This window comes from Salvelinus fontinalis, chromosome 2 (assembly GCF_029448725.1).
Source record: "Salvelinus fontinalis isolate EN_2023a chromosome 2, ASM2944872v1, whole genome shotgun sequence".
Lineage (NCBI taxonomy): Eukaryota > Metazoa > Chordata > Actinopteri > Salmoniformes > Salmonidae > Salvelinus > Salvelinus fontinalis.
The window spans coordinates 45,221,713-45,239,430 of record NC_074666.1 but is presented as its reverse complement, the minus strand read 5'-3'; the positions used below and the strand labels follow the sequence as shown (position 1 = coordinate 45,239,430).

Here is a 17,718-nt window from a genome sequence, read left to right as displayed (position 1 = left end):
AGAGCCTTCGTAGCGTTAAGATCTTACGATGTACCTTTAGTAGCCGAGCTGTTTAACAAAGCCTTTGTTAGTAACGTGATTCTTAATTAAAAACCTTCACACATCTATGAGTGATCCAGACTATTCGTTGAGCAGCCAAAGTGCATCGTTGGATGCTGTTTTGCCCTTCTGCATCATTATATTCACAGAAGATCTCCGCTAAACATTGAATCAAGATTCTTATATCTGTCTGACTGACCGCAATTACCCCAGAACAAAGTTGACTACAATTATAAAGCTCGCAGTGTTTGCACTTGTTACGAACAAGTGAAAGATTAAACGATGCTTCAAATAAAAACCGACATGACTTCGTTAAACGATAAATAGGCTACATGTGCCTATTTCAATCATATCGAGTTATATTTTGCCAATAGGCTACTGTCTGTAATTTTGTCTTCAATACGGTTCATGATGTGTGACAAGATGTGCACAGTGATATGCCAATCTGTTAGTTAGTGCATTAGTATTGGGTAAGCATAATAAGCCGCCTCAATATTTGCAGAAATAGGTGTTAATATTTCTCTAGGAGCTGATCCTTCGTCAGTAATGGGGAATAATTATAATGTTAAAGTAGATTTGAATGGAGAAAGCTGATCGGAGAGCAGCGCTACTTTTCTTTCGATCCTATCAATATCGACACATGGTCTAATGATGCACTTAGGCTTCTCTACGTGCATGTTTGGGAAACACTGTTTGGCTCGTAAATAACGATGCATTGGGTAGCCTACGATCATCGCAATTCTTAATTTACACCGAAACTGGGAGACGAGGCCCTGGCTCTTCAAGCAGGTGGGGTTATTTTAGTAAAACGTAATTACAACTGACCTCTCAAGATACGGCCGGGGAATTTTCTGTAAAGCCTAAGGTAGGCTATGTGAATGTCGAAAGGCCTATGCAAAATAATAGGCTACTTAAAAATATTATTATAACCATAATTCGTAGCTATTATTAATTAATTATCATTATTCGTAATATTATTAAAGTACAAAGAGATCGTAGAATCGGACTGCCAGGAAATAATCATTGTCTATAATTGCTTTTCAAAAGTAGGGTTAGGCATACTTCCCGAAATATAATTATGAGTTATGAGTAGGTATTCCAAGAAACTATTTCAATTAAATACAAATATATCTATTCAAATAGTTATAAATCTCTAGCGTCCTATAAGGATTGATTTATTGACTAATAACTAACTAATACTAAAGTATTAATGGCATTAAATTGAAACATTGGTCAGTTCATCCAAGTTTATAGGAAAATGCAACTGCAATCCCTTAGCCTAATAATAAACCGACAAATGTACATGATCAATGGTACAGGTTAAACAATTAGTTATGTTTATCATGCACGTTTTAATAGTAAAGCAATAACACTTCAAAAGGCATATGCTGCAACATATTTCGATTACCAGAACGAAAGTGCAAAAAGAAAGGGTAAAAATGTGACATGCTGAAATTAAGAGCTAAGTTGTTTTTGTTTATCAAAGTAGGAACATACAAATGTATTTTCTCACAGATTGTCTCCCAAAATAATCAACTGGTCCTGCATGGGTCAACGTAAGACGTCTGCATAACTGGTGGCTTCAAACATTCACCAAAAACTATCTTAAGATGAAAATGACTGTTTTTTGTTTGATTCGAAGTTGATGATAATAATAATGATAATAGTATCCTAATAATGAACATGGCTTCAGATTATATTTTGTAGGCCTATGTACAATTGTTTGACATGATGCATTTTACACAGCCACGGAAATTATAAATATAGACAGCCTAAAGGGAATGTGTAGTGAGTGACATATTACGCATAGACGCTTGAATAAATAATACTTTGCATTATTGTCATTGATTTGTTTAAAAAAGCAATATATCATTTCATATGTAGCCTAAAATACACGATTCAATATTGACATTTACACTGGGTTATGGCTATTTGTTTTTAAAACAACTTGCCACTTGCACTATAGTGAACGTTCTGGCGAGCAAATATCATCCTCGATATCAACATCGTCCTCATTTTCCTCTAACATGTATGAGTCTGGGTCGATTCCACTGTTTAGATCATCTGTGTTTTTTTCGTTGAGTTCACTCTCACTTGAGTTCTCCATGGATCTATCTAAGTCATTCGGATTTTTCTGGTCGTCTTGTGTTTTCCTCAGTTGCTTTTTATGCTTCATCCTTCTGTTTTGAAACCATGTTTTCACCTGTGTGACAAAGGTGGAATATTTCATAAACTTGCTTTGCAGCACAATGCGACCATCCCGAAAGGTATGATTAGTGTGATGTAGTTTAGGTTTCTTACCTGGGTTTCCGAGAGACTTAACGCGGTTGCCAACTCCACTCGTTCTGGTGTGGATAGGTACCGTTGTATCTCAAATCTCTTTTCCAGACCAGATAGCTGCGAATCCGAGAAGACCGTTCTCGCCTTCCTTCGTCTGCAATGCTTGCCGGGTAACTCCGGATGATGCTGAAATAACCCCGGCATTTGCATCCCTGTGAAATATATAAGGCATTCAACATTGAAATTTCAACACAACTTTTGCAATTATATTAACAGTTTATTTGTTTTAAGTTAAATTCAATGTACTCCATGCAATTTCTTCACATTGTAGAATATTACTCTAGGCCTCGTTATATTTAGCACACCATTATATAATGGAGTATGATTTTTTTCCCTGATTGAGTTGGATTTATTCGAAAACGTTTTGCACTAACTTTTACGCACGAAAAGGCCAATGTACCTGTTGCAAAACGCCCAAGACCACTCCATCGTTTTGTCAGGCTGTTAGGATTGGTAGACTACTAAAATGGAAATTATACATGCACCAACATTATGAAATAACATCCTTTTGGAATGAAATCATTATAGGCCTAATGAAATGTCGACGTTGGCTTAGCTGTTCTTGCACTCTGTAACTGCCTTCGCTTCATTGAATGCATGAACCAATCCAGTGCCTTCCTACTTACCAGACGTGAAGAAATACTGGTGATGGTCCGGCTTGTGTAGATGATGGTGCGGGTGAGGCGCTAGTATCGGAGTGGGCATCAGTGGGTATCCATATTCTAGGAGAGGCATCCGGGAAGCCAGAGAGCTTGAGAATGGCAAGTGGAATACCTCTCTCAGGGGCTTTGGTTTGTGTAATAAAATATCTTCGATGAAGAACGACGTTGACCTCTGGGCTGGCATCTGAGGCACCGGGGACGTGTAGTTCAGATTCATCTTATATCTCTGAAAACACCTTCACAATTGAGTCCGTGTGGTGTTGATTATATGTGCACCCTAACAAACTAAGGAAGGGAAGCACTAAACTTCTTGCCTCCGTCTCCTCAGTCTCAAACGCTAGAATGGTCGTCTGTGTGGCAGCCAGTGAGTGGTGCCAGGTAGATTAGCCTACTATTTATTCAGAGGGAGGTAGATTACTATTTATCCAAGTGGAGCGACTGTGGCAAATTATAAAACTGATGTGTACTCAGCCAATAGCACGCCGGTGGGGCGGAGAATGGAATTAGTTGTGTATGGATTAATGATGGTGACGACGGAGAGGGAGGGTCGCTCGCCATGGTGCTGAAACAGCCTTCCCACCGGAGCCCTGCAGTCTTTCCCTCCTGCACCTCAGTCAAACTTGCTTTCATTCGTCCCCTTTCCAGTGAATATAAACTATAGACATATATCCTACTGTTTTAGGCCGTTAGACTATTATTTATATTGTCATTTTACCAGTGTTTTTTATTTTTATAAACAAACATCAACGTTTATAACAAGGCATATGCTACACAATTAGGCAACACTAATGATTAACAACTGGAGGTGATTTGTATAACGTTTCACTTTCTACATGTAGCATATCTTATCATGTTTAAATGACCTCAATAGGTGGGATTGCTGTTGGCATCCCCAAGTATACGACAGAAAACTAACATTTACTGATCTGAATAGCATTTTATTTTTGTGCAACAGTTCCTACCTGTTGTTTCCCTAATACCTAGTAGGGTGTCTGTCTCCTACTATCTTTTCATAGTCATCCCCCGGATCACTGATGCGGGGGATGACAGGTGTATTTGCTAATTCCGCCATAAATTGGCTGTAATTGTTGGTATTAAAATCTGGGAGAGTACAAGTGGTGCTCCTGCGCCATTTAAGCGACGGAAGCCTTAATTTGTTGATATCGTGTTGTCATCACATTTCCAATCACGCTAGCTAATGTGAAAGTGTCTTAATGCAGGCAGTATTCTCGCTGCAACGCTATTAGGCAATTAGGGGAGATGTTAGAGCGGAAGTAGTAATCCTTGGGCGCGAGGACAGGATTTCCATTTGATCAGGTAGGCATAACAAATTAATTACTGAATTCAATTACTCACGAAAGTGCATTACTGCGCCAAATCTAAAACACGTCCTCCATATGCATGAGCTTATATAAGGAAAATGGGTGTAGACCTTGCAAATGACTCAAAATGTCAGTTTAAAGAATATGGAAATGTGACAGATTTAGATACTGTTTTAGTTTGTGTTTCTTTCCCTGAGCACAGAGTCCATACATCAGAGAGTACACTTTTATGGCAACCACAGAATTAGACAGTTGAATGAGTAAAATGGAAGAGTGAACAGAGAAATGAAGTGATGTAAATATAACATGACTTGAAGGGCTTAGCTCACTTTGATAATGCTCTTGATGCCTATTTCATTTAATTTTTTACATATGGCCTATCTGTAGAAGGCAATTTGTATAAACATTTGTTGAAGATAATTGACCTATAGGACAAATGATCTGTCTGAAAAAAACTTGCAAAGCATATTAGGCCTATTATTTTAAATGTCAAATAAATAAATCGTGGACTAATACGTGAAGGCCTCAGATGCACGTGCATCTCCTCTATCCCTAAAGAAACATCGGGGTAACTAGTTGATTTTAGATGAAAATTTGAAAGTGATTGAACAAATGGCAATTACATCGTCTTTGCACGGATAGTCAATAGGATCTGTTCCGTTCTTAAGGTGGGGTTAAGCTGCTTTTGCAGCCAACTTCATCAAGTAAAATGTGGTGCCTGGGAGCCATTGCGTCACTCTAAAGTAAGTGGCGTATTATTTTCGTTCGATAAGAGGCTTGCAGCATTGCATTTGGTAATACGTCGGTTAGCTTCAAAGACGACGGGTCAATCTTAGCAGTTACAATATTTATTGATCTGGTAACAAGAGAAATCAAATTCAATCTAGTGGAAATAAGTAGTTTTTGTTGTTGTTGCAATTCATCTTTGTTTCATGTCAGGGTTAATATCACGCACCAGTGGCTCGGGCGCATGGATAGGTTCTATTAGATCATTACGTTTCAGTGACTTTTTGGCATCAATAAGATGATTGATTGTGAAACACCAGAGGACATTGTTATGTCATATTCATTTAAATATGTGTCAATTTTTCCAATACCTTTATCTCAAAACATGGTCCCAATAGGCCTAAACCAGCATTTCCCAAACTCGGTCTGGGGACCCCAAAGGGTGCACATCATGTTTTTTGCCCTAGCACTACACAGCTGATTTAAATATTAAACTCATCCTCAAGCTTGAATATTTGAATCAGCCGTGTAGTGCTAGGGCGAAAAACTACATGTGTACCCCTTGGGGTTCCCAGGGTTGAGTTTGAGAAACGCTGGCCTAAACATTTCTGACATCCATCAATTAACTCCGGTCAATGTTTAACCAATCGAAGTGACATCTTCACACACATTTCACACACAATATGGCTGTGTTTACACAGGCAGCCCAATTCTGATATTTTGCCTTAATTATTGGCAAAAGAGCTGATCTGGTTGGTCAATAGATCAATTAGTGGAAAAATAATCAGAATTTGTCTGCCTGTGTAAACGCAGCCTACAGTATGTGTTTTGCGAATATGTATACCTGGCACCAGTGCATCATCTTGCATGCAATCTATTTGGTTTCCTTGTAAGCCTATATGACATCTGGGTCTTCCACTTAACCAATCCTGTTAGTCTGGACAAAATATCATCCATCATGTTGTACAAGAATGCCTGCCACAAGAACACAACATTGGTGTATGATCCAAACACATATATATATATATATTTTACATAGTTCAACATAGCAACTTGTTGTGCATCCCCTACATACTATACAAAAATATTTTGAAAGATATACACATGAAAAATACTATGTTTTTCTGCTGTAGGCTGACCCTGGACAGTAATGTTGTATAATTTCTTGATGCCTCCCAAACTCTGCTAAAGCGCTAAATAGGTTGTTATAGCTATTCCACAATATGGATTGTCATACCTGGAGACAGTGCATCTGTCAAAATTTATTTTAGGTACTTGGATCACTTAACTTGACCAGATCTGGGATAGTTTGTCTGTATATAGTATATCAGACCTGTATAGTCAAAATGGGCAATATGTCTGACGTGTAAAAATGGGCCCGTACAAATATAAAAGACAAGCATTTAATCATTGAAAAGGTGACACGTTTACCCCCAACGTCCTTTATTCATATAATTTAAATTCTATAATCCATGTTCCAAAAGTAAATAGTGGGTTGATCCATCTTGACTCTCAAATACGGGGAACAGCCACAAGTCAGTGGCTCTCAAAATCATAAGATATTGATGATCATTTCTGAAGTCTTCTAGTGAGAGTTTGAGTTTCTGGGGCATTCGTGCATCCGATAGGCACACATATAGAATATACCTTTATAAAAAAAGACAAAGACATCACGTTGTACTTTTGCACACACACACATACATTGAAGGACCTAGACCAAAATGATATAAAACACAATTCAGCTGCCATTAAAAATTCTATATTCCAAAAAAGCAGATAGTCTGTAAGGAGATTGAAGCATGTTGAAGTAAATAGGAGCTGTACATATTCAGCCTGGAATCGATGTAGCACACATTTGTTCTCACTGAATTGCCTGGCTGGATAAAGGTTAAATAAATATAACAACAATATATTATTCCTTTATAATACTCTTGGGTCCGTATTCACAAAGCGTCTCAGAGTAGGAATGCTGATTTAGGATCAGCCCCCCCCCCCCCCCCCCCCTTTTATTCATCATGATTAAAAGGCAAACCTGATCCTAGATCAGCAGTCATTTGCTCTGAGACACTTTGTGAATATGGGCCCTGGATTGACCATTGACTATAATACATTTTCTTAAATAAAACATTTGTTCACAGCTGAATGTTATGTGGGGAGTGTGACCAGTGATGTCTTGGTTTTACCTGAGAAGAAGGTTAGCACCACTGACACCCAGCCGATGATGTAGGACCAGGAGAACCTCCAGTTGCCATAGCGTTTACCATAGTAATTAATCGTCACACCAGTGTATACTGCCATTGCTAGCAACACGAAAAAGCCTGGAGAGAAAGAGGAGATCAAACTACTTAATGTAACATTACATCATTTAATGATGGCATCCACAGGCATCCATGTTTTTGCATTCTTTGATTCTTAAAAGATTTTCCTGCTTTAGGTTTTAACATGGAAATGATTATGCACAACCATTTAGTGAACAGTTTGCATTGGGGGAGGCCCTGTGTTAAACTCACCTGCATGTAATTCTCACAGAAACCACTTTATGTCACCTCATATCCCACCCCGGCTGCCTCTACTTTTGCTCAACTAAACATTTCATCTGTCTCATTTCAACTTGGGAAGTCACTCCAACATAACGATGTTGAGGTACATTGATCTTATATTTGTTATTTAGAAAAAGTTATATTTAATCTAATGAAGTTAAATCTATAAACATTTCTATATATATATATATATACACCATGGGGGCGCCTAAAGATAAATCATTCACTTGATTAGAGATATATTTTTAAATCAGTTTTTGATAAAGTAGTAACACTTAAAGTTAGCATGTTTGCGGCAACCCACATGGGCAGTGACATATTTTTTGTTGTTTTGTACTTCTATACTTGATTTGAAATGATACATACTGTCAGCTTTAATTTGAGGGTATGTTCATCCATAAAACGGGAACCGCTTAGAAAATTACACCACTTGTTGTACATAGTCCTTCCATTTAATGGAACCAAAAGTATTTTGACAAATTTACTTACAGTGCCATCAGAAAGCATTCAAAGCCCTTGACCGTTTCCACATGTTGTCGAGTTACAGCCTGAATTTAAAATAGATGAAATTTAGTTTTATTTGTTCACTTGCCTACACACAATACCCCATAATGTCGTAGTGGAACTATGTTAAAAAAATTTTTTTACAAATTAATAAAAGATGTTAAGCTGAAATGTCTTGAGTCAATAATTCAACCCATTTGTTATGGCAAGCCTAAATAAGTTTAGGAGTAAACATTTGGGTAACACTTTATTTGACACCTAGCATCATAACACACCATGACATGGTCACAACCATGTTATAATGTCATAACAGCTGATATAACCTGTCATAACATTGTCATAACACTGTCATGACACATATTTAGACTTTCTGTGACAAATATTGCAACATTTTATGGCTGGTTATGAGAAAACCTACCACAAAAGGCAAACCATTCAAATCTACTTGTAAATAATATGTTATATAACATTTCCTAAAATTGGTAATTTTTTACCATTGTAATTGTACACACATTGATGTCCAACATTTGCCTAGCCCAATGCTCTGTCGCTGATGACTGGGGTGAATGCAGGAGCAGGACAAAACACTCTCTTTGGGACTTATGTTGACATATGGTCATGTAAGTGATAGGCCTATCGGGCTTATATTATTAGCCTTACAACAACAACACATTTTCTGTGATAGATTCTATAAATGTTCATATTTTGGAATCAAAGTTTGTTTGTTCACAACAATTGTATTGTAGTCCTCCATGGTTTTGCTTTAATATACATGTATACTTAGCGCTACCACTAGGGGGAGACATTCAAACTGTTAGCAGCAGGCACGCACCTCATACGTTGGAAGAAGAGAAACAGGATGAGAAGCCCAGTGGAAAAGGTTTAATTTTCCATGTCTCATTCATCTTGTTTTCAGGTTTATAACATTTATAGCGATAACATGTTTATTACAAAATGATGAGTTTTCTTGTAATTTTGACGGATAATTTAAGTGTTTTGACAGTGAAAATGGAGTGAGATTTTCCACTTCATATGAATGTAGCCAAGTAAGCTAGCTAACTTTGTATATAAGTCAATGAGACAAGATGAAGTCTCGGGTTAAATGTGTTTTCGTTAAAACATTTTGTCTCTTAAATGGTTTTATTTTTTGACAAAAGATGGCTTGTATTAAGTGTATTTACATGAGTACATATGAACCACGCTAATGATATGTATTTAAGAAGGTTACTTTTTATGAAATGTGTATCTAACGGTTGCTGTGAGCGTTATTTAAGAGGTAGGGTTCCAGAAATGTTGGAAGATGGGCAGGGACTCAGCAGTCCTGACTTTAAGGGCAAGGTTGTTCCACCATTGGGTTGCCGGGACACAGAAGAGCTTTGACTGGGCTGAACGGGATTTGCCGTCCCGTAGGGGTGGGAGGGCAAAGAGACCAGAGGTGGCAAAACGTGCTCGGGTTGGGATGTAGGGTTTGAGCATAGCCTTAAGGTAAGGTGGGGCAGTTCCCTTTGCTGCTCCGTAGGCAAGCACCAGGGTCTTGAAGATGATGGAAGTCAGTGGAGGAGCAGGTGACATGGGAGAACTTAGGCAGGTTGAACTCCAGGCGGACTGAGGCATTCTGGATAAGTTGCAGGGGTTTGATGGTACAAGCAGGGACCTCAGCCAACAGAGAGTTGCAGTAGTATAGATGGGAGATGACAAGTGCCTGGATTAGGACCGGCGCCGCTTCCTGTCCGAGGAAAGGTCGTACTCTATGGATGTTGTAGAGCATGAACCCGCAGGAGCGAGACACTGCTTTGATGTTTGCAGAGAATGACAGGGTGTTGTCCAGGGTCACACCAAGGTTCTTTGCACTCTGTGAGGGGGACACCGTGGAGTTGTCAACTGTGATGGAGAGATCTTGGAGAGAGCAAGCCTTCCCCAGGAGGAAGAGCAACTCCGTTTTGTCGAGGAGCTTAATATGGTGAACTGACATCCAAGCTGAGATGTCTGCCAGGCACACAGAGATGTGTGTCGCCACCTGGGTGTTGCTGTTGTTGTTTTTTTGTCATCGTATTTTTTATAAATTGTATGACACTGTCACCATAAAGCATTGTGACCATCCTGTGTCACTTTACTTGGACTAAGAAAATACACTTTATGACACTGTCATGAAGCATTATGACCAGGGTTGGGGAGTAACGTATTACATGTAAACTCTAACTGTAATCTGTTACTTTACCCGCAAAAATATTGTAATCAGATTAGATACTTTTGAAAAACAAGTTGATTACTTCGAGGATTACTTTTGAATCCCGAAAGGATGTTTGCATAAAAAAAATCTTTGACACTTCTCTGTTTTCTCAATGTGATTCAAATCAGCATTGAAATAATTTGCAAATTTAAATTTGTTCAATGTGAGCGAGTCTGACCATAAGTCAGAGACCACTATGATGACAGACAAAATGTGTTTGATGGATCGTGGGAAAAGAGCAGGAATAGGCTTTTGTAGGCTACAGTCCAAGCTATGCCTTCCAATGGTGTGACTGCTGTCGGCATCCAAAGATTATCCAACTTGAATAAAAACTTGGAGGTAAGGATGACAGCAGTGGTTTAGTCTACGGCGATACGGATATCACTTATTATTGATATCTACACAGCGCATTGATGTGAATCACACTGCTGCTCTCTCATTTAGCTATTTGTGCCTTACGGATTGTGGTTGTTGTGGATGGCTGTTCACAAATCTAAATTTGTATTTGAACCCAATAATTCAAGAAGTTTAAACTGCCTAACAATCATTGTTTTTGAAACCAGTGGACAGCAAGTGAAAAATGCACTCTTTCATCAGCTGCATAGTGCGGATCCCAGCCTACGGAATAAAAGTGAGGCTTTTATTGCTTAATCTAATTCATGTTGATAAAAAAAATCCATAGGCCTAATGGACACATGCTCAAACTCGCACCGTTTTGATATACTGAAAGGGGCAATCTGTAGTTGCTACATCCATTTTTGGACTTATAAAGTATATATACTGTACACTACCGTTCAAAGTTTGGGGCCACTTAGAAATGTCCTTGTTTTTGAAAGAAAAGCACATTGTTAATGTTGTAAATGACTATTGTAGCTGGAAATGGCTGATTTTTTATGGAATATCTACATAGGCCTATAGAGGCCCATTATCAGCAACCATCACTCCTGTGTTCCAATGGCACGTTGTGTTAGCTAATCCAAGTTTATAATTTTAAAAGGCTAATTGATCATTGGAAAACCATTTTGCAATTATGTTAGCACAGCTGAAAACTGTTGTGCTGATTAACGAAGCAATAAAACTGATCTTCTTTAGACTAGTTGAGTATCTGGAGCATCAGAACTTATTGGTTTGATTAGAGGCTCAAAATGGCCAGAAATAAATAACTTTTTTCTGAAACTCATCAGTCTATTCTTGTTCTGAGAAATGAAGGCTATTCCATGCGAGAAATTGCCAAGAAACTGAAGATCTCGTACAACGCTGTGTACACCAGTCTCAATGTCAACAGTGAAGAGGTGATTCCCGGATGCTGGCCTTCTAGGCAGAGTTGCAAAGAAAAAGCCATATCTCAGACTGGCCAATAAAAATAAAAGATTAAGAAGGGCAAAAGAACACAGACACTGGACAGAGGAACTCTGCCTAGAAGGCCAGCATCCCGGAGTCGCCTCTTCACTGTTGACGTTGAGACTGGTGTTTTGCGGGTACTATTTAATTAAGCTGGCAGTTGAGGACTTGTAAGGCGTCTGTTTCTCAAACTAGACACTCTAATGTACATGTCCTCTTGCTTAGTTGTGCACCGGGGCCTCCCACTCCTCTTTCTATTCTGGTTAGAGAGAGTTTGTGCTGTTCTGTGAAGGGAGTAGTACACAGCATTGTACGAGATCTTCAATTTCTTGGCAATTTCTCGCATGGAATAGCCTTCATTTCTCAAAACAATAGACTTGACGAGTTTCATAAGAAAGTTCTTTGTTTCTGGTCATTTTGAGCCTGTAATCGAACCCAGAAAACCTGATGCTCCAGACATTCAACTAGTCTAAAGAAGGCCGGTTGAATTGCTTTGTAAATTAGAACAACAGTTTTCACCTGTGCTAACATAATTGCAAAAGGGTTTTCTAATGATCAATTCGCCTTTTAAAATGATACATTTAGATTAACTAACACAACGTGCCATTGAAACACAGGAGTGATGGTTGCTGATAATGGGCCTCTGTACGCCTATGTAGATATTCCATAAAAAAATCAGCTGTTTCCAGCTACAATAGTAATTTACAACATTAACAATGTCTACACTGTGTTTCTGATCAATTTGATGTTATTTTAATGTACAAAAAAAGTGCTTTTCTTTCAAAAACAAGGACATTTCTAAGTGACCCCAAACTTTTGAACGGTGGTGTATATCCATTGATTCATGAAGAATAGAACTTATAAATGCCTCATGAGCTTAGTTCAACTGTCACATTCCATGAGAACCCAAAATATAAGCTTGTTTTTCTCAGAACAAGGTTAAAACAATATTTCTGATGTCATGGAAGGTCTATTAATCTGAACAGAGTCAGGGGCAGCCATTTTGCCATTATTTCATCTGTGGATTTACCCTTTAAACAGCTGCATATTATCAAGATATCAAAGTGTCACCAACAAAAAGGTAAAGAATAGGCCAATAGCAAATGCAGCATATGGCATTGATTTTTCACGTGTAAATAACACGTTTCAGTAGTGCTCAAAGCATGCCATTCCATGAGCGCAGCATTTATTTTTCAACTCAAATCAATGAGCCCAATCAGTCCTCCATGGCAACAAAATCATAAACAACAGAGTAGGGCTGGCTAATAAGTCCTTAGTTTTCGGGTCATGCTCAGGTAAAACAATTTTGCTAATCTATACTTCCATATTTCCACGTCCTATTCTTGAAGATCAAGGGGTCATTTATCAGAATGACTGAAATTCTGATAGACTTTGGTTTTTAATTAAAATATATAATTTCACTATTATATGTAGTAAAAAGAGATGAGTTAGAAGAAGCCTACATAACCAATCCATAAAGTAAAATTGAACATCCATATATGGCCAGCTATGTAAATTTAAACTTTGAATTATCCTGCAATAGATGTCGTTCAATTGGTAACATACATTTTTGTCTTCTTCTAATGGCTCTTTAGGGGAAAGTAATCTGTAACTGAATGTAATCAGATTACGTTACTGAGTTTGGGTAATCCAAAAGTTACATTACTGATTACAATTTTGGACAGGTAACTAGTAACTGTAATGAATTACATTTAGAAAGTAACCTACCCAGCTCCGATTATGACCATCTTGTGTCACTTTACTTGGACTAAGAAAATACACTTTATGACACTGTCAAGAAGCATTATGACCATCCTGTGTCACTTTACTTGGACTAAGAAAATACACTTTATGACACTGTCAAGAAGCATTATGACTATCCTGTGTCACTTTACTTGGACTAAGAAAATAAATTTTATGACACTGTCAAGAAGCATTATGACCATCATAATCCTATAAGCCAGATAGTTCTATCATGTACATGTCCTTATGTCAGGGATCAGTCACAAAGAGGGTGTCTTTTCCTGCTCCTGAAATCTGCTCCTGCATTCATCCCAGTCATCAGAAACAGAGCATTGAGGTAGGTGCATGTCTGACATCAATGTGCACGCAATTACAATTATAATTTAATATGGTACATTTCAGAAAATGTTATATAACAATCATACTGTTTACAAGTAGGCTATGGTGTAATGAAGAGGTTTGCCTTGTGTGGTAGGTTTTGTGGGTTTTGACAATCTTATGTAGGTGTCATAACCAGCCATAAAATAATGCAATATATGTCACAACAGGTCTAAATATATGTGTCATGACAGTGTTATCACAATATTGTGACAGGTTATTTTAAGTTTTGTCAGCTATTATGACATGGTTATGACCGTGGCATAACGTGTTGTGACGCTAAGAGCGAAATAAAGTGTTACCAAAATTTGCTTAACAAGTCAAATAAGTTGCATGGACTCACTCTGTGTGCAACAATAGTGTATCACTACCTCATCTCTGTACCCCACACATACAATTATCTGTAAGGTCCCTCAGTCGGGCAGTGAATTTCAAACACAGATTCAACCACAAAGACCAGGGCACCTAAAAAAAAGAATGGTAGATGAGTAAAAAAAAATACTAATTTGAATATCCCATTGAGCATGGTTAAGTTATTAATTACACTTTGGATGGTGTATCAATACACCCAGTCACTACAAAGATGCAGGCGTCCTTCCTAACTCAATTGCCGGAGAGGAAGGAAACCGCTCAGGGATTTCACAATGAGGCCAATGGTGACTTTAAAACAGTTACAGCGTTTAATGGCTGTGATAGGAGAAAATGGAGGATGGATCAACAACATTGTAGTTACTCCACCATACTAACCTATTTCATAGAGTGAGAATAAGGAAGCTTGTACAGAATAAAAATATTTCAAAAATGCCTCCTGTTTGCAACAAGGCACTAAAGTAATACTGCAAAACATGTGGCAAAGAAATTCACTTTTTGTCCTGAATACAAAGTGTTATGTTTGGGCAAAATCCAGTACAACACATTACGGAGTACCACTCTCCATATTTTCAAACATAGTAGTGGCTGCATCATGTTATCAGTATGCTTGTTATCGTTAAGGACTGAGGTGTTTTTCAGGACAAAAAAATATGGAATATGGAATATGCAGCTAAGCACAGGCAAAATCCTAGAGGAAAACCTGGTTCAGTCTGCTTTCCACCAGACACTGGGAGATGAATTCACCTTTCAGCAGGACAATAACCTAAAACACAAGGCCAAATCTACACTGAAGTTTCTTACCTAGAAGACAGTGAATGTTCCTGAGTGGCCAAGTTACAGTTTTGACTTAAATCTACTTGAAAATATTGCTAGACCTGAAAATGGTTGTCTATCAATGATCAACAACCAATTTGACAGAGCTTGAAGAATTTTGAAAAGAATAATGGACAAATGTTGCCAAATCCAGGTGTGGAAAGTGCAACATTGCCAAAGGTGCTTCTACAAAGTATTGGCTCAGGGGTATGAATACTTACGTGAATTAGATGTGTGCATTTCATTTTCAATACATTTGCAACAATTTCTAAAAACCTGTTTTCACTTTGTCATTATGGGGTATTGTGTGTAGATGGCTGATAAATAAAATGAATTGAATGCTTTCTGAAGGCACTCTGTATGTGTATTAAAGTAGTCAAAAGTTTAGTATTTGGTCCCATATTCCTAATGTGCAATGACTACATCAAACTTGTGACTACAAACTTATTGGATGCATTTGCAATTGGTTTTAGTTGTGTTTCAGATGATTTTGTGCCCAATAGAAATTAATGGTAAATAATGTATTGTGTCATTTTGGAGTCACGTTTATTGTAAATAACAATATAATATATTTCGCAACACTTCTACCATATTGTGGCTGCTACCACAATAATAATTATTGATAATCCTGAATGAATCGTGAATAATAATGAGTGAGAAAGTTACAGAGGCATAAATATCATACCCCCCTAACCTCCCCTGTTATTGGTAATGGTGAGAGGTTAGCATGTCTTGGATGCATGTCCCTGCAAATACATCACAATGTAATCGTCTGGCTATGACGTCATAGTCTGGTAGTATACTGATTTAATTTTTTTATTTTTATGTATAATTTAGGTGACCATAATAAAAATACAAATAAATTACACAACATATATGAGATTTTGCAAAGTGGACAAAAATACCCAGATAACAACCAAAATATTGCCTTTTTATAGTCCTGACATTGCTTCAACTAGAAACATATTTAAACCAAATAACATCATTATGAATTTTGCCTGTTGGGTTTAAGTGGTTCATAAAAACAATTTGATACCATTCCATTGACAAAATCTTTGAAAAGACAGATAATTTGAACTAAAAGTTGTGTTCTTCATCCAACAAAGTACTGCATAGATTATCAAATAAGGACAACAACATTACATCAAGCAGTAAAAGGTGTAAAATAAGTGAAAATAAGTAAATTAACCAAACTTACATGAGATGAAGAACAATATGCCTGCAGCAAAGGTTTTGTCAAACCTGTCGAAGGACGAGTAGTGGATGAAGGCCATGATGCCGATGATGATGCCCATGAAACACGCCAAGAGGGAGAGGATCATGAGTGCTCGGGTGGCATCCATGTGGGCTGCAGGGGTCAAAGGTTAACAGGGGTCGTCAGGGTACAAGAGTGGCTGACCCTGGCCTGTTCTGACCTGACAAACTACCCATATTGGTAAAACATTTGAATTGGGCTTGGCAAATGATAATCTTATTATGGAAAGCATGTCTTGATGCTTATGCTGTGACTAGGATAATGACTCTTTTGTGCCAAAATCACCAATTCAAATGCAATTGTTCACTGATGGATAAGGCGTAAATGCAGTTTAGATACAAAGCGTGATATAAGAATAGTTTTAGTCAATGGAAGTTCAAATCAATCCTTTCTGTGGGTTTTCGGGTTACACTTTGCTTCCTGGACTTTGCCTTTTTATAAACAGATGTGGTGTGATTGACATAGCTTCAATCACAACATATCGTGATTCTTAAGTGACAAGCCGTACCAATGACATGGCACAAAAAAATTAAAAAGCACCTTTCATTTGTTATGGCTTGTTATGAACAGTTATGACATGTGATGGGTGTTATCACAGTGTTATGACATCATTGTGTTCACTGGCCGTAGTCCTCACCAATACTTTCGTTGTGTGTGAAGCATTTCCCCGGCATGCAGTACCGCCACAGGCCCTGATGCATGTAGTTATTGGAGTGCCGGTACTGAATCCAATAATCGGTTGCCGTGGAAACAATCAGGAGGATGTTCCCCACGCCTGCACAGAACAGCCCTCCGCCCATGAAGCTGTACATCCTGCACCTGCAGACTGACAGAAACACACACACACACACACACACACACACACACACACACACACACACACACACACACACACACACACACACACACACACACACACACACACACACACACACACACACACACACACACACACACACACACACACACACACACACACTGATGAGAATGAGGTCACTTAGCATACGGGGGTCAGCTGCGGCCCCCTCTCAACATACACACACACTTCAGGGAGAGAGGGCCAAAGTGTCTGTAATTGCATTGTAATGAACACATCATTTCCACTGGATTGAATCGAGGGGTCACAGGCATGGGTCTACTCTGAGGTCCACTTTGTTCTCTGGGAGATCAGTGAGAAAGGATGGGCCCTCACAGGCACCTTTTATATTATCGAGCTTCACTCAGGGCATCTGCCCAGGATAACTTTGATATTTGATACATGGATTGTCTACTTGTTCCACCTGAAAACAATATTGTCTACCAAACCCTAGTTGTTCTCATTTAAATGTCTCAATTTATTTCAAATTCAATAGATTTACATGGCAGGTTATGTCTGGTAAAATATTGTTAATAAACATTGCAAATATAGTATATCCACATTTTAATGCAGATTTTTTTTATGTCTCTATGTATT

At 38.2% G+C, this 17,718-nt stretch overlaps 2 protein-coding genes across 2 annotated transcripts; both read right to left on the bottom strand.

The window, feature by feature from the left end:
• Positions 1-1,371: 1,371 nt before the first annotated feature.
• On the bottom strand, positions 1,372-3,420 carry bsx (brain-specific homeobox). Its single transcript, XM_055875828.1, has 3 exons — positions 3,006-3,420; positions 2,341-2,531; positions 1,372-2,242 (listed from the first exon to the last, which is right to left on the bottom strand). The coding sequence occupies exons 1-3, from the start codon at positions 3,256-3,258 to the stop codon at positions 2,000-2,002; spliced, it is 687 nt and encodes a 228-aa protein (XP_055731803.1). The 5' UTR covers positions 3,259-3,420; the 3' UTR covers positions 1,372-1,999.
• A 3,095-nt stretch (positions 3,421-6,515) lies between these two features.
• On the bottom strand, positions 6,516-17,086 carry LOC129868841 (lens fiber membrane intrinsic protein-like). The gene is made up of 4 exons (XM_055943127.1): positions 16,903-17,086; positions 16,209-16,358; positions 7,273-7,407; positions 6,516-6,736 (listed from the first exon to the last, which is right to left on the bottom strand). The coding sequence occupies exons 1-4, from the start codon at positions 17,075-17,077 to the stop codon at positions 6,675-6,677; spliced, it is 522 nt and encodes a 173-aa protein (XP_055799102.1). The 5' UTR covers positions 17,078-17,086; the 3' UTR covers positions 6,516-6,674.
• Between the last annotated feature and the right edge of the window lie 632 nt (positions 17,087-17,718).